The sequence below is a fragment of the Muntiacus reevesi genome, chromosome 4 (assembly GCF_963930625.1).
Source record: "Muntiacus reevesi chromosome 4, mMunRee1.1, whole genome shotgun sequence".
NCBI lineage: Eukaryota > Metazoa > Chordata > Mammalia > Artiodactyla > Cervidae > Muntiacus > Muntiacus reevesi.
Window position 1 is genome coordinate 74,484,885 of NC_089252.1, and position 27,604 is coordinate 74,512,488.

The 27,604-nt window shown below is 48.5% G+C and overlaps 3 protein-coding genes across 4 annotated transcripts in view; 2 read left to right on the plus strand and 1 right to left on the minus strand.

Annotated features, from left to right (window-relative positions):
* LOC136167751 (atypical chemokine receptor 2-like) overlaps nt 1–5,749 on the plus strand; it is a 41,397-nt gene extending 35,648 nt beyond the window's left edge. For both annotated transcript variants that reach the window (XM_065935261.1, XM_065935262.1), the window contains one exon: nt 4,352–5,749. In XM_065935261.1, the coding sequence (XP_065791333.1) occupies nt 4,352–5,511 (1,160 nt within the window). In that variant the 3' untranslated portion in view covers nt 5,512–5,749. The remainder of the gene's footprint in view (nt 1–4,351) is intronic.
* A 10,012-nt stretch (nt 5,750–15,761) lies between these two features.
* LOC136167752 (atypical chemokine receptor 2-like) lies at nt 15,762–17,039 on the plus strand. Its single transcript, XM_065935263.1, has one exon. The coding sequence runs from the start codon at nt 15,762–15,764 to the stop codon at nt 16,902–16,904; it is 1,143 nt and encodes a 380-aa protein (XP_065791335.1). The 3' UTR covers nt 16,905–17,039.
* A 1,547-nt stretch (nt 17,040–18,586) lies between these two features.
* Nucleotides 18,587–22,002, minus strand: CYP8B1 (cytochrome P450 family 8 subfamily B member 1). The gene has a single exon (XM_065935265.1). The coding sequence runs from the start codon at nt 21,825–21,827 to the stop codon at nt 20,328–20,330; it is 1,500 nt and encodes a 499-aa protein (XP_065791337.1). The 5' UTR covers nt 21,828–22,002; the 3' UTR covers nt 18,587–20,327.
* Nucleotides 22,003–27,604: the final 5,602 nt, after the last annotated feature.

Consider the following 27,604-nt stretch of genomic DNA (forward strand, 5'->3'; position numbering starts at 1 on the left):
GGGAGTGGGTGGGCCTCACGGATCCCAGGGAGCAGGAGATGGCATGTCTATCAGGTGGCTGCAAGGGGCCCCCTCCTCCATGGGGACTGGACAAGGCCACTCTCTTCTTGCCAGGAACCCAGCAGGTGACTCACACACCCAGGAAAGATCAGTGCAGCAGATGGGGACTCTGGGCATGGAAAAGAAAAGATATACCAGCATGTTCCCAAGGGTTACTTTGGAGGGGGGAGGGTAGGATTAGGGATTTTTAGGTCCTTTTCTATTTTTTCTTCTATGTTCACATTTTACATTGAGCATATATTACTCTGGTAATCAGGAAGAATGCATATTAAAAAAGCAAAGAGGGATCGTGTGTGCAGTGGTCCAGGACTCAGTCAGTGATCAGGACTCTAGTGTCAACTCTGCCTGGCTTGTGGTATGGCCCTGGGCTTCCTGTGAAACCAAGGAGGGCATACCTGCTCCCCTTCTCACAGGGAAGCCAGGAAGACCTGCAAGCACTGGGGTATAAGAAAGCTTCCCATAACTGTCAGGACTGGTTTGTATTGTTTTCATTGTGTTTTATACATTGCTGTGAATCCAAATGCCATGCTTCTCAAGGGGGTCCATGCAGGGGGCAGTTGTCGATTTTGTGAGTCTGAGAGGGCTCACAGCAGCTCCCATTGCATGGTTTGAGGCTCCAGATCTAGAGCCAGCTGCCGGGACTTGATTTCTAATCCTGCAGTACACTTGCTGTGTGTCCTTGGGAATGTTACCTGATGCACTCTGCATTTTAAGTTAAATAAACAGGGTGACAATAAACAGTCTTGTTGTACTCCTTTCTCAATCCTCAACCAGCCAGTTGCTCCATACAGGGTTCTAACTGATGCTTCTTGACCCACATACAGATTTCTCAGGAAACAGGTAAGATGTTCTGGTATTCCCATCTCTTTAAGATTTTTCCACAGTTTGTTATGATCCACACAGTCAAAGGCTTTAGCATAGTCAGTGAAACAGAGAGGTGTTTTCCTGGAATTCCCTTGCTTTGTCTATGATCCAGCAAATATTGGCAATTTGATCTCTGGTTCCTCTGCCTTTTCTAAACCCAGCTTGAACATCTGGAAGTTCTTGGTTCACGTACTATTGTAGCCTAACTTGGAGGATTTTGAGCATAACCTTATTAGCATGGGAGATGAGTGCAGTTGTCCAGTGGTTTGAATTTTCTTTAGTACTGCTCTTCTTGGAATTTGGGATGAGGATTAACCTTTTCCAGTCCTGTGGCCACTGCTGGGTTTTCCAAATTTGCTGAAATATTGAGTGCAACACTTTGATAGCGTTATCTTTTAGGGTTTTAAATAGCTCTGCTGGAATTCTGTCACCTGCACTAGCTTTATTGATAGCAGTGCTTCCTAAGGCCCACTTGATTTCATACTCCAGAATGTCTGGCTCTGAGTGAGAGACTACTCCACTGTAGTTATCCCGGCCATTAACATCTTTTCTGTACAGCTCTTCTTTCCATTTCTTCTTGATCTTTTCTGCTTCTGTTAGGTTTTTTACCGTTTCTGCCATTGATTGTGCCTATCTTTGGATGAAATTTTCCTTTGATATTTCCAATTTTCTGGAAGAGATCTCTAGTCTTATCCTTTCTGCTGTTTTCCTCTATTTCTTTGCATTGTTCATTGAAGAAGGCCTTCTTGTTTCTCCTTCCTATTCTCTGGAACTCTGCATTTAGTTGGGTGTACCTTTCCCTTTCTCCCTTGCTTTTCACTTCTCTTCTTTTGTCAGCTATATGTAAAGCCTTCTCAGACAACCACTTTGCCTTCTTGCATTTCTCTTTATTTTGGATGGTTTTGTTTGCTGCCTCCTGTACAATATTATGGACCTCTGTCCATAGTTCTTCAGGCACTTTGTTTACTAGATCTAAAACCTTGAATTCGTCACCTCCACTGTATATTCGTAGGGAATTTAAGTTGTACCTGACTGGCTTAGTGGTTTTCCCTGCTTTCTTTAGTTTAAGTCTGAATTTTGCTATGAGGAGCTGATGATCTGAGCCACAGTCAGCTCCAGGTCTAGTTTTGCTAACTGCATACAGCTTCTCCATCTTCGGCTGCAGAGAGTGTAATCATTCTTTGGTTTTGACCAAATATCAAAAGATATTTCGGCATTGACCATTTGGTAACGTCTATGTGTAAAGTCATCTCTTATGTTATTGAGAAAGGATGTTTGCTATGACCAGTGCACTGTCTTGGGAGAATTCTGTTAGCCTTTGCCCTGCTTCATTTTGTTCTCCAAGGTCAAGTTTGCCTGTTACTCTAGGTATCTCTTGATATCCTACTTTTGCATTCCAATCCTGTATGTTGAATAGGACATCTTTTTCTTTTTCTTTTTTTGGTGTTAGTTCTGAGGTCTTCTAGATCTCTCCTTCACAGTTCACTGCTTTGTCATGGTGAAGGGGCTTGTGTAACTCAATGAAGCTATCAGCCATGCCATGTAGGGCCACCCAAGACAACTGGGTCATAGTGGAGAGTTCTGACAAAATGGGATCTACTGGAGCTGGGAATGGTGAACCACTCCAGTATACTAGCCAAGAGAACTCCATGAAATGTTTAAAAGGCAGAAAGATATGACCCCAAAAGATGAGCCCCCCCAGATCGGAAGGTGTTCAATATGCTACTGGGGGAGAGTGGAGAACAGCTACTAATAGCTCCAGAAAGAATGAAGTGGCTGGGCCAAAGCTGAAACTGAAGCTCTGTTGTGGATGTGTCTGATGATGAAAGTAAAATCTGATGCTGTAAAGAACAGTATTGCATAGGAACCGGAAATGTTAGGTCTATGAATCAAGGTAAATTGGACATGGTCAAGCAGGAGATGGTAAGAGTAAACATCGCTATCTTAGGAATCCGTGAACTAAAATGGACGGGAATGGGTGGATTTAATTCATATAACCATTATATCTACTACTGTGGCCAAGAATCCCATAGGAGAAATGGAGTAGCCCTCATAGTCAACAAAAGAGTTCAAAATGCAGTACTTGGGTGCAATCTCAAATATGACACAATGGTCTCTGTTCATTTCCAAGGCAAAACCATTCAGCATCACAGTAATCCAAGTCTATGCCCCCACCACTGATGCTGCAGCACGGATTGCCTGTGTGATTCTCATTCTGTTCGCACTGTCACAGCTCAGCTGCTTCACTCTCCAACAGCCTCAAATGCTTCTCCTCTGTCCTAAACAGTTGCCCCAGTGTGAACTCTGACCCCTATTTCAGTTCCTCCACCTCCCAGGTGCAGGTCCAGTCCTGCTCACACTCCTCTTTTTCCCCCTACTTCCTTCATCCTACTGAGTTTTGTGTGGTTCTATATATTCTCTTCCAGTGGTCAGGTACTCCTGTCCGCTCTCAGCTGGCGTTCTGCAAGTTCTTCTGTGTCTGAAGGTGTATTCCTGATGAATCCGTGGAGAGAGATGTACTCCACGTCTACCTACTCCTCTGCCATCTTGTTATTCCAAAAATACTTTAAAAATAATCAAAGCAAGGGAAATCCTCAAGTGACAGAAGTAAAGAGAGCTCAAAGCCAGAGTGGGCACACCAGCTATTTACAGAAGAAGCAAGCCCTACTGAAGAGAGACTCTTTTGAAAAAACATTGGGACTTCCCTAGTAGTCCAGTGGTTAAGACTCTGTGCTTCCACTACAAGGGTGTGGGTTCAGTCTCTGGTCAAGGAACTGAGATCTCCCATGCCATGCAGCGTGACCTGAAAGTGAAAACAAAATTATAAGTCATACAAAGAAGAAGAATTTTAAGCCACACATGAGGAAGGGTATACAGACGCAATAAATAGGTGAATTGGTGTGTGCTGAGTTGCTTCAGTGGTGTCTGACTCTGTGCAACCCTATGGACTGCAAGCTTCCAGGCTTCTCTGTCCATGGGATTCTCCAGGCAAGAATATTGCCGTGCCCTCCTCCAGGGGATCATCCCAACCCAGGGATGGAACTCATGTTTCTTACATCTACCTGCATTGGCAGGTGGGTTCCTTACCACTTGTGCCACCTGGGAAGCCCAGGTGAATCGGTATCCCTCAGTAATAAAGAAGACAGAAATGACCTTCTCAGTCTTTATAAATGATGAGGGGCAAAATAAAGAAGGGAAGTGAATACTCTGAGAACAGCTGAGGTTACGTCACCTACCCAAGATGACCTCACTATCACGTGGTAGCCTTGGGCTGCCCGCACTTGTACTCCGAGTCCCTAGCCTCCAGGTACCGGTGTAAGTGTGGAGAGTCCATTGGACACCCCAGAAAAGGGGCTGCAGTGGGCTTGGAGAGGGCGGGAAGGCCTGGATCCGTCTCCTGTGGCTCACACTGCTCTCTGGCCCGCAGAGCTCCAGGACTGGGTGCATCCTCCCGCCATGGCCACCACTGCCTCCCCTCTGCCGCCCACCACCAAGGTGGCCAGTTCTGAGAACAGCAGCTCCTTCTATGACTATGAGTACTACCCAGAGGACCTGATCTTCATGGTGTGCAGGAAGGACGAGGTGCTGTCATTCGGCAGAGTCTTTCTGCCTCTCTTCTACAGCCTGATCTTTGTGCTGGGCCTGGTTGGGAACCTCCTCCTCCTAGCGGTCTTGCTCCGGTTTGTGCCTCGAAGACGGATAACCGAGACCTATCTGCTGAACCTGGCCGTCTCCAACCTCCTGTTTGTGGTGACGCTGCCCTTCTGGGGCATCTCTGTGGCGTGGCATTGGGTCTTTGGGAGCTTCTTATGCAAGGCGGTGAGCACCCTCTATACCATGAACTTCTACAGTGGCATCTTCTTCATCAGCTGCATGAGCCTGGACAAGTACCTGGAGATTGTCTGCGCTCGGCCCTACCACCGACTGAGGACCCGAGGCAAGAGCCTGCTGCTTGCAGCCACTGTGTGGGCTGTGGCCCTGACTGTCTCCATTCCTGACATGGTCTTCGTGAGGACGCATGAGAACTCCCCCGGCGTGTGGGACTGCTATGCGGATTATGGGGGACATGGGACCGTCTGGAAGCTGTTCCTGCGCTTCCAGCAGAACCTCCTGGGGTTTCTCCTCCCCCTCCTTGCCATGATCTTCTTCTACTCCCGCATTGGCTCTGTGCTGGTCAGCCTGAGGCCCCCGGGCCAGAGCCGGGCCCTGAGGATGGCCATAGCTCTGGTGGTGGCCTTCTTTGTGCTGTGGTTCCCGTACAACCTCACCTTGTTTCTGCACTCGCTGCTGGACCTGCAAGTCTTTGGGGACTGCAGGCTCAGCCACCACCTGGACTATGCGCTGCAGGTGACGGAGAGCGTCGCCTTCCTGCACTGCTGCTTCACCCCCGTCCTCTACGCCTTCTCCAGCCGCCGCTTCCGCCAGTACCTCAAGGCTTTCCTGGCCACTGTGCTCAGAAGGCAGCAGGCCCTGCCGTCCAGCTATTCTGAGAGCAGCAGGCTCACTGCCCAGGAAGATGTAATGGGCATGAGTGACCTCGGGGAGAGGCAGACTGAGAGCTCCCCCGACAAGGCTCTGGATCTCTAGCGGACTGCTGGGACTTGATTTCTAGTCCTGGGGCATACTTGCTGTGTGTCCTTGCAATTGTTACTCCCCCTCCCTGAGCCTCAGTTCATCATTTGTAAAATGGAAATAATAATAGTACTTGTCTCAAAAAGTCTTTGTGAGAGTAGTGTGTATCGTAACATACATAAAACCTGATGATGAAATTGGGGGTGGGTGGGACTGCAATTCGCTTGTTATTTTCTTTTAGAGGGAATGTAATTTGGGGTTTTAGAAATATGGACTCTGCTGAATTCTCTGGCAGTCCAGTGGTTAAGACTCTGCACCTTTACTGCCAAGGGCATGGGTTCAGCCGTGGTCAGGGAACTAAGCCATGCTGCATGATCCAAAAACAGCAGGTATGAATTTTAGATTTTAGTTTCTGGTGTACCACTCACTTGTTCTTTGGCCAGTTCCCTAGTCTCTGTGCCTCAGTATTCACAGCTATAAAACAGGACTAATAATCATGTTTAATTTCTATATGGTAAATATTAGGATTAAATAAGTTAATGTATGTGAAGCTCCTTGTTCCTATGCCCAGCACACTGTCAGGCGTCCATGGTGTTAGCTGCTGTAATAGCTGTACCACATTTAATCCCACGGAATCCTCTGCCGTAAGTCTTACTTATTTTATGATGAGGAAACAGCCTCGTGGAATTCAAAGGCTCTGGATAAAGCCCTGACTTTGTCTTGTGGCTGCAGGGCCTGAAGGTTTAAGTCCAAAGGCATCCCACACTGTGCAGTAGAGCAGAGACCTACCCCACCCCCTGAGCTGGTCTTTCCTGAATTCTGTCCCTGCGTGCCATTCCCATGGCCCTGGACCTTTTTCCTCTTGTCCTTATGTGGCTCCCAGTTCCTTTTCCTGTTTTTCATTCACATACCATCAGCCCCACAAGCAGCCTTCCATTCAGGCATCCTGAGCCATGGCAGTGTGGTCTCCTGTCACTTTCCCATCTCTAGTCCCCAGCCTTCTCCCCTGTCTTTTAATGAGCTAGCCCAGACTCTGGGCCTGGTTTCAAATCCCCCCTCCCCTACTTTCTAGCCATGTGGCCTCGGGCATGTTCCCTCAGTTTCCTCACAGGCAAAATAGAGATAGCAGTAGTATCAGAGTGGTATTGCAAGCCTGAAATGAATTAATGCATGTAAGAGCTTGGCCCACGGTAAGTGGTATGTGAGTGGTGGGTATTGTTGTTGTTGATGCTGTGGTGGTTATATATAGAATAGAGTTTAATATCTGATGTTTTGCCGAACCCAGGAGGAAGAAAATAGAGATCCCAATGCAGTTACCAGTTCCCCAACCCCAGAGCACTTTTCACAGCCTGACACTGTAGTCAGAGTGTGAGTCACTTCTCAACACCATTCTCAGCTTTTCCAGCCATAGCTGAGCCAGGAAGGCAGGCTGGGAATGCTGGAGTTATTGTTGGGTGGGGCAGGGGTCCTATTGCTCGCTGAGCCAGGATGAGTCCTGACCTTGGAACTCCATCTGTACCACTGTCCTCCCAAAGCAGTCAGAGGAGACTTCTGAGAGAGGGGAGGGGGAAGGGGAAGAGGTGTGTGTGGTGGTCACAGGAAAGTCACAGGGAGCTGGGATTGGCCTTGAACTTGGCTACAGTGGAAATAGTAGGGGCAGTGGGCTGGTTACGCTCCATCATGACCGGCTCCCAAGGCCACTGAGGCAGGGCTTGCCCAGGCTGAGGAAGTATTAATAACTCGTGAAAGGAGGCTTTCGGCTCCACTGTATGCAGGACACCAGTTGGGGAGGGAGTAAGCAGGCCAGAGTAGGGAGGGAGAGAGGCGTGACTGTGCTCATTAATTCCATGGTCGTTTGTTGAATGCCTCTCAGATGCTAACCTGTGCCGGGGAGTTCCAACCTCTGGGAATCCCCAGTCCAGCAGAGGAGGCAGGTGATCCTCACAAGGCAACTCTGCATCTGGGGAGGTGGATTTAAGGCTGAGGAGCAACCTTCTGTGAGTGCTTGGGGGGCCGGGGAGGGGGTTTCACCAGGCTAGAGGCCCAGGCAGGCTTCTGCGAGGGGAGCATTAAGGTGGCCTTTTTAAAGGCTATAATTTCCAAATCCTTTTCCAGGGGAGCCAGCAGAATTAGTGTCCACTTGAAGTGATCTCCAGTGTCACTCTTTGTTTTATATTATGAAAGCTGCCGTGGCCTCTTGGGGTCACGTTTGATCTTGTTTGTTTGTTCGCTGATCTCAGCTGCACTGTGGGCAGCACACAGCGTGGGAGTGCTCTGGGGGCCTGGGGAGGGGCCTGCATGTGACCCTGACCTCCAGGGCCCTCGGCTGGGAGGCTGATGTGAAAGGGGGACAAGGGGAGGTGGTGGGTGACACAGACAGGGAGACAGCAAGACAGGCGGGTCTGGCCAGGCTCCTTGGGGTCCAGATCGGGGTCCCGGTAGAGGTTTACCAACCAACTCTCAGCAGTGGCGAGCAAGGGAAGGGAAGGCCCAATATGTGGAATTTGCCATGGTATAAACATTCCCACCATAACCAGTTTCAAGCTACTGACTTACCACTGAAGGTGGAATTGGTTAATTCCATGATGGTTTGTTGAAGGCCTCCTAGATATTGCATTACTGGCTCTCGCCAGCCAGTACAAGCCAGGCCCAGCATGTGACTGACTTAGAATCTCCTCTGCCACCCCTTGATGAGGCCAGAAGTCTCATTATCAGAAGCTCATCCTTCAGGTTCAAGTTTGGTTCATGTTAAAAAGGGGAGCTGGGGGAAAAGGGTGTCACCAGTTCTGTTAGCGAGTTTGAGCTTGTGCTGCTCCCGCACATAACAGGGGACAAAGTGTCAGGCAAGGAATAGAAACTTTATTCAGAAAGCCACCAGACCGAGAAGATGGTCAACTCGTATCTCAAAGAACCATCTTCCCTGAGTTAGAATTCAGGCTTCTTTTACACCCAAAGGGGAGGGGGTGTGATGGATGTTGCAGACATCTGAGTGTCAGCCAGACCCCGGTGGGGCCAGGGTAATCCTTTGTTCTTGCAGTTATCCACGTGGGATTGCTCAGATGTTCCTGTAAACCTTTAACAAGACACATGTTATTTTCTGTTCCATAAATTTTTATCTCTATATGAATGAAATAAATATAAATGGTCAAACCTGAAAGGTAGAGCCTTGAGAAAGGGTCATTATGTGTATTTCAGGCTGTAAGCATCATTCTTTTACTGTTTAAGGAGACAAAGGTGCAGAACCAGCATGCCTTGGCAACAGAGCCAATGTGGAGTCAAATTTGTTTTTCTCTGTTACACTTCTACCTTATTTTGTTAAGGCCATCCAATCCTGGGTCCATCATTTGCTGATCTGAAGCTGTGGGCACCTGGGCTTTACCTTTTCAAGAAGTCTGTTTCTCATCTGGAAAATGGGAATCATAATAGTTAAAGTTAAAGCTGGAGCCAGCTGCGGCCAGCAACCTCAGGATAATGTTACCACCCCAGAGACAATCTGGCGTTTGCCCCTGTGCCCTTGGCTTCATTATTGGGGAAGCTCAGCTGACCTTGCCCTTTAAGCCTCTCTGTCTAGTTCTCTGGGTTCCCCAAAGGCTTTATTGCAAAGCTTCATCTGGGGTTTCCTTACTATCTGCTAATTCATACTAGGATGTGAATAACTGATATCCATATTCGTTTATCTCAAAAGTGTTTCTGGGTAAGACAAATAAATGAGTTCAGGCAATAGGAAAAAGTGAAAACACCAAAAAACAGAAAACAGAACCGGGCTGGAGGGATAGTTCGGAGTGGGGTAACAGAGATATGAAGGGCAGTCAGAAGCATGGGGTCCTTGACTCAGCACAGCCACTGATGATTCACTGTATGCTTTGCACAAGAAGTTCTGTTTCACTGAGTCTCCATTTCCCCACCTGTAAGCTGGAGGAGGTGGACAGCATGCAGGCTCACTCCCTCAGTCTGAGATTCAGAGGGCACACGAGGGTCACGGGAAGTGACCCTATTGCCACCATGTCAAATCACCACAAATTCAGTGGCTTCAAACAGCACAGATGTATGATCTTAAAGTTCTGGAGGTCAGAAGTTTTAAAATGGGTCATCAGGATTCCAGAGGCTCGGGGAGGATTTGTTCCCTGCCTCTTCTAGCCTTTAGAGGCTGCCTGCACCCACTGTCTTGGAACCCCATCCCTCTGACCTGTTTCCATAGTCACATTCCCTTCTCTGCTTCGAACTCTCCTGTGCTTAATAAAGTAACTCAGTTGTGTCCGACTCTTTGTGACCCCATGCACTATAGCCCGCCAGGCTCCTCTGTCCATGGGGATTCTCCAGGCAAGATTACTAGAGAGGGTTGCCATGCCCTCCTCCAGGGGATCTTCCCGATCCAGGAAGATCCTGCCTCCCCTATAAAGGACCCTTGTGGTTACAGTGGCCCCTCCTGGATAATCCAGGGTATTCTCTCTAGTTCAGGGTCCTTAATCACATATGTCATGTTCCTCTTATGCATAAGGTAACATATCCACAGGTTTCAGGGATTAGGATGTGGATATTTGGGGAGGCCACTCCATTGACCAGAGAGGCTATGTTTCCCAAGGAGGCTCCATAAAGGCTTCAGGTAATTAATGGTGAAATCTACAAAGGCAAGACTAGCCAGTGAGGGTGAACCCTGGGCAACCAAGACCTCCTGAGCTCAAATCATACCTCTCTCAAGTGGCCCCTTTTGATAACTGCCAGACAGGGCAGAAGAGAGGCCAAGAATGAGATGGGGCTAGGGCCACAGTACTGTTGCTGAGGATGAAGCCCTCGGATCCAGATGCAGTTCATTCAGTGATTCCTTGTGACTGTGCTGAGGTTACTTTGCTTCTGGGTTAAGCGGGGCTGGTGGGTCCTTCCTGGTTTGCCTTATAGGACTACCACAGTTGATAAGAAGGTGCCTGACCAGTTGTCATGTGAGTACAGGGATGCTGACTGCTGTTGTCATCTTTGTTGGTATTATTGATGAAGCAATGGGAGGGGCTATGGCCCCAGAGGTTAAGAGAATGTGGAAAGCGTCCCAAGGTGAAAGATCAGGAGGCTAGTGGCCCCCAGAGAAAAAGAATGGAGTGTTCCAGGTAAAGGGAGCCTTGTGAAGGTGAGCTGGTCCAGCTAGGACATGCTGACCCTGACCTCTGGCTTTGATCAAAACAATCATCAGATCTGGCTGTTTACTAAAGCAAAAGACAGGGACTTTGAGAAGCCAGATCAGGATCAAGGTCAGTGCTGACAGACTAGAAGAGCTGTTATTTAATTAGTGGTAACTCTTGACTGGGCTTCCCTGGTGGCTCTGTGGTAAAGAATTCGCCTGCCAAAGCAGAAGATGCAAATTCGATCCTTGGATTGAGAAGATCCCTTGGAGAAGGAAATGGCAACCCACTCCAGTATTCTTCCTTAGGAAATCCCATGGACAAAGGAGCCTGGTGGACTGCAGTGCACGGGGCCACAAAAAAGAGTTGGGCATGACTTAGCGACTAAATAACAACAACTTCCTGACTAAAAACCCTAATTAAGCCCAAGTGCAGAAGGACAGTCCCTCCTCCCAACCCCAGCAACTCAAGACTCGCAAACCAGCCATGTGCTGGAGGTTGTCATGACTGCTGCCCAGGAAAGTCAGGGTCTCACACACAGGAGACCCCAGATGCACAGGAAGGGAGTGGAGGACCAGGAATGAAGGCACAGGGTCAAGTTCTCGAGTCCAGTCAGGAGCAGAGCCCAGCCCTAGTTAAAGCCGCCCAGGCTGAGGCCTTGGAGTGGGGATAGGGCGTTTATATTTCCCCAGTCTCTGGCCCAGAAGCCAGTTGACAGAAGCCCAAGGGTGGGGCAGAGGCTCGAGGAGTAGGAGGGCTCCTGGGAGAGGTTCAGCCTCCGCAGAATGCATATTTCCATCACAGGGTCACAGTGTCATGGATACTAGAAGAGTCGGCTGAGGACCTGAATCAACATTTCCTTCAAAATTCTACCTGGAAGAAAAAACATACAAAATTTCTACCAGAAAGGACTGGGGACATTATTTCCAGTATATCTGCAAAAAGCTAAAGTCTTATTATAGAAAACCTCTTGTAAAATGAAAATCCCACCCATTAAAACAATAAATCATGCACAGAAGAAATACAGACTGGCATTGAGCATATTAAAAAGTTAAACCTCATTTACAACCATAGGATAAGAAATAGGGAATTTGCTGGTGATCTGGTGGTTAGAACTCAGTGCTCTCACTACTGAATGCCCAGGTTTGATCGCTGGTCAGGGAACTAAGATTTCACAAGCCATGCAGTACAGTTCCATCTCCCCTGAAAGAATAAAAACTAAAAAGCAGAGGTACAAGGTGGAGTTGATTTGTATTTCTGGGTTTGTGGCCCATTATCATTACCAGCCTACAGGCCTTATTCTGGTGACTGCACATGGGTGCCTATTGGGCCAACAAATTCTTTTTTATCTCCTTCCTCTCCCCATTGGTGAACAATTTAATGTGTTGAACATGAAGTTTCTCTCCTTGTAGAACGCAGAACAGGACTGAGCGTACTCCTTGGTTCATGACAGGGTTTTTTCACTGGCTCATGTGAGGCTTTCTTTTAAAGATTACGATTAATAGTACAACTAAAGCTTGGGGAACTGCTGTCCAGGGGAACCTGACCTTGAACAGTGACCTGCTCCATCTCGCGTCTCTGGCTTCTCCTACCCAGGCCGCTGCCACCATGAGTCCTCTGCCTGTCTTTCACCTGCCTTTCATCTCTCTGTACTCCTTCATAGCAAATATTTATATACTTCGTGAGGTTGTTTTACATATATATATATAAACATATATATATTTCATTTGTCTTAATTTTATTTAAAAGAGTATTATGTCTATATTTTCATCGTGTGTGTGTTTTCACGGAACCTGAGGACAGCAGTGAGGAGGTGGAGACACACGGGCTGGTGATGGGGGCTGTGAGGACGCCGTCTGTGATGCCTTTTACAGTTCAGTCTTAGGAGACCAAGTAGCTGGTGGTGGTGTTCAGTTAGAGGAGAAGAGGCTGACTTAGAAGGTGGTGAACTCACTTCTGGGCAAAGCAGTAATTTAAGCGAATGTGTGCTGAGAGCCTCCTGTGTCCTGGGTATTCTTCATGGAGCTTGAAATGCTGTGCCTGAATTATCACGTTTAAGCCTCACGAGAACCCCATGAAATGGGCACAATTATTAACATCATAATAAAAGTGGGAAAACTGAGGAATTAGTAGGTTTGTAGGTTCTGAGTCTATCAACATGATGGTTCATACCTTTCTGCTGCAAACCTAGAAGGAGGGGATAAAATATTTTTAACATATTGAATATTTACAAGTGAAATTACTGACATAAAACTAAATATTTATAAATAAAATATTTTAAAAATAAATTTACTTTTAATTGAAGGGTAATTGCATTACAGTATTGTGTTGGTTTAACGTGAATCAGCCACAGGCACACCTCTGTCCCCTCCCTCTTTAACCTCCTCCCGTCTCCCTGCCCACCGCACCCTTCTAGGTTGTAGAGCACCCTGGTTTTCGTTAGCAGATTCCCACTGGCTATCTATTTTGCATATGGTAAGGTATGTTTCCGGGTTACTCTCTCCATATATCCCATATATACCATGCTCTCCTTTTCCCTCCACCCCCACAGTGTCCAGCAGTCTGCTGTCTATGTCTGTGACTCCATTGCTGCCCTTCAAATAATTTCATCAGTACCATCTTTCTATGTTCCATATACGTTAGTATATGATATTTGTTTTTCTCTTTCTGACCTACTTCACTCTGTATAATAGACTCTGGGTTCATCCACCCCATCAGGACAGACTCAAACGCATCCCTTTTTATGGCTAAGGAATATTCCACCATGGGCTTCCCCAGTGGCTCAGTGGTAAAGAATCTGCCTGCAGTGCAGGAGATGCAGGAGCTGCAGGAGATGCGGGTTTGATCCCTGGGTGGGGGAAGATCCCTTGGAGGAGGACATGGCAACCCACTTCAGTATTCTTGCCTGGAGAATCCCATTGACAGAGGAACCTGGCGGGCTACAGTCCATAGGGTCCCAAAGAGTCAGACACGACTGAAGTGACTTAGTACGCACACATGCAACATTCCATTGTATATATGTACCACAGCTTCTTTATCCTTTCATCTGTTGATAGACATCTAGGTTGCTTCCATGTTCTAGCTAGTCTAAATAGTGCTGCAGTGAACATTGGGGCATATGTGTCTTTTTCAGGGTTTGTTTTTTTTTTTCCCTCAGGGTATATGCCTAGTAGTGCGATTGCTGGGTCATATAGTGGTTTTATTCCTAATTTTTTAAGGAATCTCCAGCTGTCTTCCATAGTGGCTGTATCAATTTACATTCCTACCAACAGTCCAAGAGGGTGGGTTCCCTTTTCTCCACACCCTCTCCAGCATTTATTGTTTGTAGGTTTTTTGATGGTGGCCATTCTGACTGGTTTGAGGTGATAGCTCATTGTAGTTTTGATTTGCATTTCTCTAATAATGAACAATGTTGAGCATCTTTTCGTGTATTTATTAGCTATCTTATGTCTTTGGGAAAATATCTATTTAGGTCTTTTCCCCACTTTTTGACTGGCTTATTTGTTTTTCTGGTATTGACTTGTATGAGCTGCTTGTATATTTTGGAAATTAATCCTTTGTTACTTGTTTCATTTGCTATTACTTTTTCCCATTCTGAGGATTGTCATTTCACCTTTATAGTTTCCTTTGCTATGCAAAAACTTTTAAGTTTAATTATGTCCCACTTGTTTATTTTTGTTTTTATATCCATTACACTAGGAGGTGAGTCATAGAGGATCTTGCTGTGACTTACATCATACAGGGTTCTGCCTAAGTTTTCTTCTAAGAGTTTTATAGTTTCTTGTCTTACAATTAGGTCTTTAATCCATTCTGAGTTTATCTTTGTGTATGGTGTTAGGAAGTGCTTTAATTTCATTGTTTTACATGTAGCTGTCCAGTTTTTCCAGCACCACTTATTGAAGAGCCTGTCTTCACCCCATTGTATATTCTTGCCTCCTTTGTCAAAAATATGGTAGCTATAGATGTGTGGGTTTATCTCTGTGTTTTCTATCTTGTTCTATTGGTCTATATTTCTGTTTTTATGCCAGTACCATACTGTCTTAATGATTGTAGCTTTGTAGTATAGTCTGTAGTTAGGATGGTTGATTCCTCTGGCTCCGGCTCCATTTTGCATGGTTCTATATATTCTTTTCCAGTGGTCAGGTACTCCTGCCTGCTCTCAGCTGTTGTTCTGCAACATCTGTCTGAAGGTGTATTCCTGATGAATCCGTGGAGAGAGATGTACTCCACGTCTACCTACTCCTCCACCATCTTGTTCTCCCAAAAATACTTTTAAAATAATCAAAGCAAGGGAAATCCTCAAGTGACAGAAGTAAAGACAGCTCTAAACCAGAGTGGACATACTAGCTAAATATAGAAGAAGCAAGCCCACTGTAGAGAAGCTCTCATTAAAAAAAAAGGAACTCTCCTGGTAGTGTAGCAGTTAGGACTCTGTGCTTCCACTGCAGGCGTGTGAGTCCAGTCCCTAGTCAGGGAACTAAGATCTTGCAAGCTGTGTAGCATGGCCATTAAATTTAAAAAATTGCAAATCACATAAAGATTAATTTTAAGCCACACATGAGGAAGGGTATACAGATGCAATAAATAGGTGAATTGGTGTGTGCTGAGTTGCTTCAGTGGTGTCTGACTCTGTGCAACCCTATGGACTGCAAGCTTCCAGGCTTCTCTATCCATGGGATTCTCCAGGCAAGAATGTTGTCGTGCCCGCCTCCAGGGGATCGTCCCAACCCAGGGATCGAACTCATGTCTCTTACATCTACCTGCATTGGCAGGTGGGTTCCTTACCACTTGTGCCACCTGGGAAGCCCAGGTGAATCGGTATCCCTCAGTAATAAAGAAGACAGAAATGACCTTCTCAGTCTTTATAAATGATGAGGGGCAAAATAAAGAAGGGAAGTGAATACTCTGAGAACAGCTGAGGTTACGTCACCTACCCAAGATGACCTCACTATCACGTGGTAGCCTTGGGCTGCCCGCACTTGTACTCCGAGTCCCTAGCCTCCAGGTACCGGTGTAAGTGTGGAGAGTCCATTGGACACCCCAGAAAAGGGGCTGCAGTGGGCTTGGAGAGGGCGGGAAGGCCTGGATCCGTCTCCTGTGGCTCACACTGCTCTCTGGCCCGCAGAGCTCCAGGACTGGGTGCATCCTCCCGCCATGGCCACCACTGCCTCCCCTCTGCCGCCCACCACCAAGGTGGCCAGTTCTGAGAACAGCAGCTCCTTCTATGACTATGAGTACTACCCAGAGGACCTGATCTTCATGGTGTGCAGGAAGGACGAGGTGCTGTCATTCGGCAGAGTCTTTCTGCCTCTCTTCTACAGCCTGATCTTTGTGCTGGGCCTGGTTGGGAACCTCCTCCTCCTAGCGGTCTTGCTCCGGTTTGTGCCTCGAAGACGGATAACCGAGACCTATCTGCTGAACCTGGCCGTCTCCAACCTCCTGTTTGTGGTGACGCTGCCCTTCTGGGGCATCTCTGTGGCGTGGCATTGGGTCTTTGGGAGCTTCTTATGCAAGACGGTGAGCACCCTCTATACCATGAACTTCTACAGTGGCATCTTCTTCATCAGCTGCATGAGCCTGGACAAGTACCTGGAGATTGTCTGCGCTCGGCCCTACCACCGACTGAGGACCCGAGGCAAGAGCCTGCTGCTTGCAGCCACTGTGTGGGCTGTGGCCCTGACTGTCTCCATTCCTGACATGGTCTTCGTGAGGACGCATGAGAACTCCCCCGGCGTGTGGGACTGCTATGCGGATTATGGGGGACATGGGACCGTCTGGAAGCTGTTCCTGCGCTTCCAGCAGAACCTCCTGGGGTTTCTCCTCCCCCTCCTTGTCATGATCTTCTTCTACTCCCGCATTGGCTCTGTGCTGGTGAACCTGAGGCCCCCGGGCCAGAGCCGGGCCCTGAGGATGGCCATAGCTCTGGTGGTGGCCTTCTTTGTGCTGTGGTTCCCGTACAACCTCACCTTGTTTCTGCACTCGCTGCTGGACCTGCAAGTCTTTGGGGACTGCAGGCTCAGCCAGCGCCTGGACTATGCGCTGCAGGTGACGGAAAGCGTCGCCTTCCTGCACTGCTGCTTCACCCCCGTCCTCTACGCCTTCTCCAGCCGCCGCTTCCGCCAGTACCTCAAGGCTTTCCTGGCCACTGTGCTCAGAAGGCAGCAGGCCCTGCCGTCCAGCTATTCTGAGAGCAGCAGGCTCACTGCCCAGGATGATGTAATGGGCATGAGTGACCTCGGGGAGAGGCAGGCTGAGAGCTCCCCCGACAAGGGGGACAGAGAGAAAAACTCAGCCTGAGTGGTCACACCACAGTCCTTGAGAGCAGAGGGGCCCAGCTCCTCTGTGCATCCACCGAAGTCTTCCCTTCAGAGGTCTCAGTGACCATGTTGCTGATCCCACTGGTCAGTTCTCAGTCCTCAGCCATCAGCAGTGTTTGCTCTCTCCCACCCTCCCCTCCTTTTCCTTCACTGCTCTCCCGGAGTCCGTACTCGCTTGCCTGAATGGCCGCCTTAGTTTAACAGTTGACCTCTGTGCTGCCCATCCTCGGGCTCGCGTGTCATCTGATCTGCACCCAGCAGCCACTGACCACAGCACCCTCAGCATCACTCCCATGCCCTGCAGAGTAGCCAGATGTCTGCCACCCACCAGGCTGCCCCTTTCCCTGAAGCTCAGCTGGGAAAATATTATTACAGTTTTGTTTAATATCGAAGCTCTGATGCTGGTTTCAGGGGCTGGCACTCAGGAGGGGCTGGAGGGGCTCCACCAATGAGAGTCTGCGGGTGGGAGGCAGAGTAAGCACATGTTTCTGGTGGTCCAGGAGCTTCTCCCTCCTCCTGCCTCCCGTGCCCTCACTCAGGAGCCTTCAGGGGTCCCTCAGAGCCTACACCATCAAATCCAGGACCTTTGTCCAGTCTCAAGGCTGGACTTTTCACAACCAGAATCCCACACCCCGTTTCACCCTCACACTCCTTCACCTGGCTTTTCATTTGCTGGGCGCCATACCCGCTGTTGTTTCCTTCACATTCCCATCTCTGCTCTTGTGCTGGTCGGCTGCCTCATGGAACAGGGGTCATTTTCCAGCCAAGTATCCCCTCACCCTTGTTATGTAACTAAGTCCTACCTGCTCTGGGAAACGCTCCAGGGGCACTCTGCCCTGTGCTTTGAGTGGTGTTTGAGTGGGGCACGGGTCTTTGGCCAGCTTTGGCCTTACGTTTCCCTGGTGCAGTGATTCATTTAGGGATGGGCCCAGGCCCAGGCAGAGCTTGTGAAATGCAGCTCCACTAGAACATGCTAGAACAGAGGCATGAAACAAGCCAGGGGGGTGTGAGGTCTGGGGCTGCTCCTCCATCAGCGTGAACTTCAGAAGGGGAGGTGAGAGCAGTGAGTGAGCAGATCCTGGGGGCAATGCCAAAGCCCCAGAATCAAGGCCCGGCTGAAGGACATCCGAAGCCTGCACTTGATAGTGACACGAACCAATGGATGTCCTTTCAGTTTGGGGTGGTGGTCTCCTGTTAGCTGTGATCTAAGGGATTCTCGACGGATATGCCCTGCCTAGACGCTCCATGTCTCCCACGGCTGGCATCTTCCCTGCGCACTGACACGTCCACCGAGAATCCTTTCCCAGGGAGCCCCTGAGCCCCGGTGCCATCTCTGTCTTCCTGAGCTTCTAAAGCATCACTGCTTTCTCCCACCTCCCAGCTGCTGCTGCTGCTAAGTCGCTTCAGTCGTGTCCGACTCTGTGCGACCCCATAGATGGCAGCCCACCAGGCTCCCCGTCCCTGGGATTCTCCAGGCAAGAACACTGGAGTGGGTTGCCATTTCCTTCTCCAGTGCATGAAAGTGAAAAGTGAAAGTGAAGTCGCTCAGTTGTGTCCGACTCCTAATGACCCCATGGACTGCAGCCTACCAGTCTCCTCTGTCCATGGGATTTTCCAGGCAAGAGTACTGGAGTGGGGTGCCATTGCCTTCTCCGCCCACCTCACAGAGCCACCTGCAAAACCCAGCATAGCCTGGCAGACAGTGTTGCTCAGAAAAAAATTTTTGGTTGGATGGAATGGAGGCCAGGAGGACATGAGCCAAAGTAAAGTAGACAAGATTAGAAGTCAGGTTTCTGTAATTTAATCTACATTTAGGGAATTAAGGTCAGAGATGAAGGGAATAAGATACCAAATGCTGTGGGCTGCATCTGAAGCAGGTGCAGGAGGCAGAAAACAGGACACAGAAAACAATGACATGACAGATGGGCTGTGATAAACACAGTGGTAGGGGTGCTCCAGGGAGGAGGTGGGGTGGAGGCCATCTCTAGCCAGAGGATGGAATGGGTGAGGTTCAAGAGGTTTCCAGGAATAGCCGGCCCCAGGGCTAAGAGTGAAAACAAGCACTGTACTTTACAGACAGTTCCACTGGAGAAAGTTGTCAAAGTTGAATTGCACTGGATTGAAAATTCGAGGACCTCATGTGGCAAAACTTAAATATCAACTGCGGGGAGGTGATGAGGAGCCAGAAAAGTAAAAAGGGGATGCTCAGAGGTGCTTTTGGAAATAAAGTCTCTGGAAGTAGGGTAAACAGAGAGTCCAGAGGCCCCACGTGGAGAGGGATGCTGAGTTTGAGCTCTAAGAAGGGTAGCTGGGGTGGGGAAGCGGGGACATGTTGGGTCAGATGACAGAACTCTCTCCCTGTGGGGGAGAGAAAGGGAGGGGCTGAGGGTGTGTCCTCTGTGTCTGCCTAAGTGGATGGGTGGATGATGGTGTCCTGAGCAGAGAGGCAGGGAAACCAGGAGATGGGCATGGTTCAGGGTAGAGGTCGGGGGGGACAGGAGCTGAGTTCTGCGTGTGGGCTGAACTGTAGCAGAGGTGCTCTTAAACCGCTATGGGGAGATTGGGGGTCTGGAGGTAGGAGAGAGCTCTGAGCTTAGCAATGGTTGCGGAAACCAAGTGAGGGGTTGAAATCACCCCAAGGTGGGAGTGCAGAGGGGAGAGGAGGGCAGGCAAGAGGGACCTTGCATATCTCCTCCATGAAAGGCCACCCTTCTCTAGAGCTGCTCTGTCCAATACAGAAGCCACGCGGCTATTGAGCACTCAGTGTGAAGGGTTGAAAAGTACAGACCAGATTTTGGAGGGAAAAAGAAATGTAAAAATATTTCATTAATACTTTTGTATGACTCCCCATTGAAATGCTAATATTTTAGATACATCAGGACAAGCAAAATACAGTAGAAAAATGAATTGCACCAGTTTCTTTTTACTTTTAAAAACATGTCAGCTAGGAGATGAAAAGTTACACGTGTGGCTTACCTCATATGGCTATCAGATGACACTGTTCTAGACTCTGAATCCCACAGGGTAAGTGTTGAGGAAAACAAGCAAAGTGGAGCGGGAGGGTGGAGACCAATGTTTGCAAGATGCTACATGACTCACTGTAACCAGTGTCTGTACTGCGTGAGATTTGTCATGGCATGTATTATCCCCCAAACTGAGTTGCCCACAGATGTTTCCCCTTCCCTGGACTTCCTGTGAGAGGTGAATTATGCAGCATCCGCCATGAGAGACAGTGTTTCAAGAGAGAAGTATCAGCCTGTGAGGTGACCAGAAGGATGCCAAAGAGCAGGGAGGACAAGCAGGACAGAGGAGGGGGTGGTCTGGGGCTTTAGAGGGGTGGGTGAGAGGAGGCAGAGACCCACGGGAGCCCCCGCAGCCACACTCGCGGCCGCCTGGACAGGGCTCACTCCGAAGGCCGCAGGCGGTAGCGGAATCGCACCTCGTGGCTGGGCTGTGTGGTGCCAAAGCCCCAGCGCTGGGGGTCCACGGGTGGCACAGGTGTGTCAGGGTCCACCAACTCCAGGTCAAAGTTCATGACCATGAGCAAGATAAAGAGCTTCATCTCGTTGAGGGCCAAGAACCTCCCAGGGCAGATGGAGACGCCCGAGCCCCACGGCATGGTGTAGTGGCGGATCTTCTTGCCTGCCTTGTAGAAGTCTACTTTTCGGCTGCCGCTGGGGGTGAGGAAGCGATCGTACCTGAAGGCGGTGGGCTCAGGGTGGATGTCGGGGTCCATGTGCACTGAGAGGTAAGGGAAGAGGGCCAGGATGTCTCCACTGCGGAGCAGGCACTCCTGCCCGCTGGCCATCTGCAGGACCTGGTCGTCGTTCACCACCCTGAGGAGGGTGGGCGAGGCCCTCAGCCGCAGTGTTTCTTCCATCACGCTGTCCAGCACCGGCATGCGATGCAGGGCCCCGAACTTGAAGGACTGCTTGGCCTCCAGCCTGACCTCTCCCAGGAGCCGGGTGGCCTCCTCCCTCACAGCCCGCATGGCCTCTGGGTGCTTCAGGAGGAAGAAGAGGGCCCAGAAAGAGGTAGGCCCTGTGTTACCCTGGGAGGCCCAGAGCATCATGAAGTTGAACTTGTCCTGCATGGCCGGGGAGACGCCCTGCTCCCTCAGAAACTGAAGCATGTAGGTGATCCAGTTGCTTACGCCGTACTTCTCCAGGTTGTGTTCCACCGAGAGTGCCTTATGGAAGAGACGCTGGAGCCGACCCACCTCCAGCCACTCCCGGGGCCCCAGCAGGGAGTAAACAAACCTGGGGAACAGGCGGTCGTACTTGCGAAACTCCAGGAACAGCTCCTCTGCCTGCAGCAGGTCCCGGTCCTTGTCCTTTGTATAGCCGAACAAGCTCAGGTAGCCAGCCTTGAACAAGATGTTGTAGCAGAAGTGAAAGAGGCCATCCTCACGCCAGCAGCGGGTGTCCAGACTGGGGCCTGTGGGCCCCAGCATGACCAAGGACAGGGTGTCTAACATGACTTTGTTGAGCTCCTCCAAGCCTTCCCCCATGAGGTGCTTGGTGCTGGCTGAGTGTATCATCTTGTAGTCTCCCTCCACGGAGCGGTATCCAAATACCTTTAGCACCAGTTTTTGCGCATACTCCACAAAGTCTAGCTTCCTCTGCGCATCCTTGAGGATGGGGCCAAAAGAGAGAGGGTCCATGACAAAGGTGAAGTACTGACCCCCCAGCTGTACCGTGAATATGTCCCCATGTTTGGCCTGCATATGCCTCAGAAATTCGAACATATTCTTCCGGAAAGCCATGGCATGGCCCAGCCAGGGCACGGGGCCCTTATCCAGAGGGGGCTCCTTGGGTCTTCGTTGCCGGAACAGCCCCCGAAGGCACAGATATCCCACAATGGCCACCAGCAGGACTCCCAGCACCGGACCCCAGAGCACCATGGCTGATCTCTTCCAGGTTGAGCTCTGGATGTACTGTTCTCTGAGTGCCAGAGGGTTTGGAAGGACAATGTGGGGATAGAAAGGTCTTCCCACCTGGACCTTGGCCTGTAGCTGCAAGTTACCGTAAATAAGCCTGGTGGTGAGAGAGCACCCAGGAGCAAATCTTTCCCCTAGATTTTGTTAGGACCTAGTCATGTGAGAGGAGCAGGTGGGAGGGAGCAGGAAGAAGACCAGAAGGAAGCCTCTTGCTATGGTCACAGCCCCCGCTGTGACTTTGTTCCAACCTTTCCTGACACAGCTCCAGCATTTTCTCTGCCAAGACTTTTTTGACCCCCAACCCTTGTGACTTACTGACCGCTCACTCCTTTATTTACTCTAGACTTCATATTTCCATTAATTTGCTAGTTCCTTCAGCAGAAATGCACCAAGTACTTACTAAGTTTCACATCCACCTCCTCCTCATTCTTTAAAAGACCCACAGAAGATTCTTCTCCTTCAAGCACAGGATCAGACTTGAGTCTCTGAGTCTCTTGCCAACTGGCTTGCACACTTCTCTGCCAAGAAATACAGAGTGGGAATTATGAAATGTCAGAGATGATAGGGACTTCAAACCAACTGCTTTACTTCCACAAGAAGGATCTAGCTTCAGAGTGTAGCAGGGACTTTTTCTGACAGTGGCCCTGGCTTGGGTGAGGTGAGTTGACCATTTACTGGGGACCTTCAGTGGCATGTCAGGCCAAGACCCTGTCAGCAGGCCCAAGAAGGAGAAAACTGTACTGTTGACTCTTAAGACTTTAGTTCAGCAGCCTAGCTCATTGTTGCAATATGTGAGGTTCAGACTGAATTCAATCAGTTGTGACAACCCTCAAGTTACTCTTTAACTTCTGAAATGACCTGCAAACAGGTACTTTGTCTCTTCAGACAATCATATGGTTTCTCTTGAGTGAGCTCCCATGTGCAGCTCCTCCTGGCAGGGAGCTGAAAATATCCACACTCAGCATCCACGAAGTCCTCTCTGGTTGCTCAGGGCAACCACAGCAAGTACTCAGCTCCAACAACTCTCCCCATCCTTAGGATATGGTCAGAAAGGGAATTCCCTGGCGGCCCAGTGATTAGGACTCTGCTTTTACTGCTGTGGCCCGGGTTCAGTCCCTGGTCAGGGAAATAAGACCCCACAGGCTGAGGCTCCGCCAAGGTTTTTCTGTTTGTTTGTGGTTTTTTTTTTTTTTTTGTCATACCATTTGACGTGTGGGATCTGTTTCCCTACCAGGGGTTAAACCCATGCTGCTGTTTGGGAGCTTGGAGTCTTAATGACTGGCCCAACAGGGAAGTCCCTATCCCTCAGTTTTTAATGGATGGCAGCCCCGCCTTGCTTCTCAGCAGTAAAGAACCCACCTATAATGCAGGAGCTATGGGTTCAATTCCTGGGTCAGGAAGATCCCTTGGAGAGGGAAATGCCAAGCCACTCCAGTTTTCTTGCCTGGAAAAATGCCATGGACAGCCCATGGGGTCACAAAAGAGTCAGACACCACTTAGCAACTATACAACCACCACCACCACCACTACTTTACATTCATTCTTTCCTTCATTTATTCATTCATTCACTCACACCCACTCATCCAATTCATTTCCTCCTTTCTTGGAACAGCCCCATCTATCCATTCAACAGATACTTACTGTGCACTTACACCAGAAATTTTGCTACAACCCTAAATGAGGCAGACCTGGTCCCTGCCCTCTTGTAGTTTATGGCTTCCACCAAAGAAGCATATAATCACAATTGTGTTAAGTGCTACAAAGAAGGGCAGAACAAGAAGGAGAGTGGGGAATCAGGGAGGTCGCACTGATCAGGAGGTGCAAGGATGTGGAGGATGGCAAGACCAGGTAAATGTCTGCTGTGTGCAAGGATATAGGGGCCATTCTTCTAAAGCAAGTGGCAGGGTCATCCCAAGAGGGCCAGTGTTGCAGAGTGTTCAGACCAGGAGTTTCCAGCTCAGTGTGAATTTGAGCTCTGACGCATCACCGCTGCACTGGACTCTTCTCATGCCAGTAGGTCCAACCACCCTTGTGTATGGGACTAGCCCACCAGAGCCACTGAATGGTGGCCTGCCTCAGGGTATTGGCCCAGGCGCTGCCCTCCCAACCCCCTGGAGTGGCTGGGACCCAGCGGTCCAGAGTGCACACTGCAAGCCTGTGGCAAGCCTCAGCCTTACACAGTCTGGCCGCAGCTCCGGGGCAGGGTCGGGGTGGCATCACAATGAATTTGCAAGGCAGCCTTGCAGTCTGCAAGGCAATCTTTGAGTACAGATTGAAGCAGGGCAAGGGCTAATAGAGTTTTGCCAAGAGAACGCACTGGTCATAGCAAACACCCTCTTCCAACAACACAAGAGAAGACTCTACACATGGACATCACTAGATGGTTAATACCAAAATCAGATTGATTATATTCTTTGGAGTCAAAGATGGAGAAGTTCTATACATAAGTCAGCAAAAAGAAGACTGGGAGGTGACTGTGGCTCAGATCATGTACTCCTTTGTGCCAAATTCAGACTTAAACTGAAGAAAGTAGGGAAAACCACCAGACCATTCAGGTATGACCTAAATCAAATCCCTTATGATTATACAGTGGAAGTGACAAATAGATTCAAGCAATTAGATCTGATAGAGTGCCTGAAGAACTATGGACAGAGGTTCGTGATATTGTACAGGAGGCAGTAATCAAGACCATCCCCAAGAAAAAGAAATGCAAAAGGCAAAATGGTTGTCTGAGGAGGCCTTACAAATAGCTGAGAAGAGAAGCAAAAGGCAAAGGAGAAAAGGAAAGATAAACCCATTTGAATGCAGAGTTCCAAAGCATAGCAAGGAGAAATAAGAAAGCCTTCCTCAGTGGTCAATGCAAAGAAATAGAGGAAAACAATACAGTGGGAAAGACTAGAGAGCTCTTCAAGAAAATTAGAGATACCAAGGGAACATTCTATGCAAAGATAGGCTCAATAAAGGACAGAAATGGGATGGACCTAACAGAAGCAGAAGATATTAAGAAGAGGTGGCAAGAAGACACAGAAGAACTATACAAAAAAGATCTTCATGACCCAGATAACTAAGATGGTGTGATCACTCACCTAGAGCCAGACATCCTGGAATGTGAAGTCAAGTGAGCCTTAGGAAGCATCACTACGAACAAAGCTAGTGGAGGTGATGGAATTCCAGTTGAGCTATTTCAAATCCTGAAAGATGATGCTGTGAAAGTGCTTCATTCAACATGCCAGCAAATTTGGAAAACTCAGCAGTGGCCACAGGACTGGAAAAGATCAGTTTTCATTCCAATAACAAAGAAAGGCAATGCCAAAGAATGCTCAAACTACTGCACAATTGCAGTCAGTCTCACACACTAGTAAAGTAATGCTCAAAATTCTCCAAGCCAGGCTTCAACAGTCCATGAACTGTGAGCTTCCAGAAGTTCAAGCTGGATTTAGAAAAGGCAGAGGAACCAGAGATCAAGTTGCCAATATCCGCTGGATCATTGACAAAGCAAGAGAGTTCCAGAAAAACATCTACTTCTGCTTTATTGATTACACCAAAGCCTTTGACTGTATAGATCACAATCAACTGTGGAAAATTCTTCAAGAGATGGGAATACCAGACCACCTGACCTGCCTCCTGAGAAATCTCTATGCAGGTCAGGAAAGCAATAGTTAGAACTGGACATGAAACAACAGACTGGTTTCAAATGGGGAAAGGAGTATGTCAAGGCTGTATATTGTCACCATGCTTATTTAAATTATATGCAGAGTATATCATGAGAAACACTGGACTGGATGGAGCACAAGTTGGAATCAAGATTGCTGGGAGAAATATCAATAGCCTCAGATATGCAGATGATACCACTCTTATGGCAGAAAGTGAAGAAGAACTAAAGAGCCTCTTGATGAAAGTGAAAGAGGAGAGTGAAAAATTTGGCTTAAAACTCAGCATTCAGAAAACTAAGATCATGGCATCTGGTCCCATCACTTCATGGCAAATAATTGGGGAAACAGTGGAAACAGTGACAAACTTTATTTTTTGGGACTCCAAAATCACTGCAGATAGTGACTGCAGCCATGAAATTAAAAGACGCTTACTCCTTGGAAGAAAGTTATGACCAACCTAGACAGTATATTAAAAAGCAGAGACATTACTTTGCCGACGAAGGTCCGTCTAGTCAAAGTTTTGGTTTTTCCAGTAGTCATTTATGGATGTGAGAGTTGGGCTATAAAGAAAGCTGAGTGCCAAAGAATTGGTGCTTTTGAACTGTGGTGTTGGAGAAGACTCTTGGGAGTCACTTGGACTGCAAGGAGATCCAACCAGTCCATCCTAAAGAAAATCAGTCCTGAATATTCATTGGAAGGACTGATGCTGAAGCTGAAACGCCAATACTTTCGCCACCTTATGCAAAGAACTGACTCATTTGAAAAGACCCTGATCCTGGGAAAGACTGAGGGTAGGAGGAGAAGGGGAGGACAGAGGATGAGATGGTTGAATGGCATCACAGATTTAATGGACATGTGTTTGAGTAGACTCCTGGAGTTGGTGATGGACAGGGAGGCCTGGTGTGCTGCAGTCCATGGGGTCCCAAAGAGTCGGACATGACTGAGCGACTGAACTGAACTGATGTGGGAGGATCAACGACCTGCAGAAGTGTCCTCCGGGCTCGCTAGCGGGAACTCGGGCCTGGGGGCTGGAAGGCCGGTGACGCATTTCCGTTGCCATGCCCTGCACCTAATGGCGTCTTTAGCTCGGCGCTTTGGGGGTTCTCAGTCTAGAGGCACTCTATGGTAGTAAATCTGGGAGCTTTTGTCTCTGTCCTGTTCATGGCCCTCTGCTGGTCATGCCTCTTGCCACCATGACTGCTTACATTTTTACCATTTAAGATTTTTACCATTTTTAAGAATTTAGCATGAGCCAAGAATTAAGCGAAATGCTTAACATTTGTTATGCAGTCTAATTCCCATAACCCATGTCATGGATCTCTAGGACCACCTTCACATTCAAAGAATTGCCTAGAAGAACCCAGAGGACTTGGCCTATAGTTTTACTCATAACTGAACTTTATTACAGTGGTGTATTAAAGATACATAGCCAAATCATCAGGGGAAAAGACACACATGGAGTCTACAAGAATCTATGTACAAGCTTCCTAATGCTTTCCTGAGAGAAAGGTTTACAAGAGAAATTAGAAAATACCTTGAGATGAATGAAAATGAAAACCAAAGGTTATGGCATATAGTGAAATTAGTACTCAGATGAAAGATTATAGATGTAATTAGATTAGGGCAATTATAGATAATTTTAGGGATTCCCTGGTAGCTCAGCTGGTTAAGGATCCACCTGCAGTGAAGGAGACCCCAATTCGATTCCTGGGTTGGGAAGATTCCCCTGGAGAAGGAATAGGCTTCCCACTCCAGTATTCTTGGACTTTCCTGGTGGCTCAGCTGCTAAAGAATCTGCCTGCAATGCGGGAGACCTGGGTTCGCTCCCTGGCTTGGGAAGATCCCCTGGAGAAGGGAAAGGCTGCCCATTCCAGTATTCTGGCCTGGAGAATTCCATGGACTATATAGTCCATGAGGTCACAACGAGTGATCAAGAATTTACAAGGTGATAATTCTAATTTGGTCTTGGCATGGCTCACATGTCAGAGGGTGGGAGATGGGTGTTATACATTATATAAGAGAGGAACTTCTTAGCTAACTAGGGATGAGCTGTAGCATGTAGTATGAGAAGATGTGGGGAGGATTGAG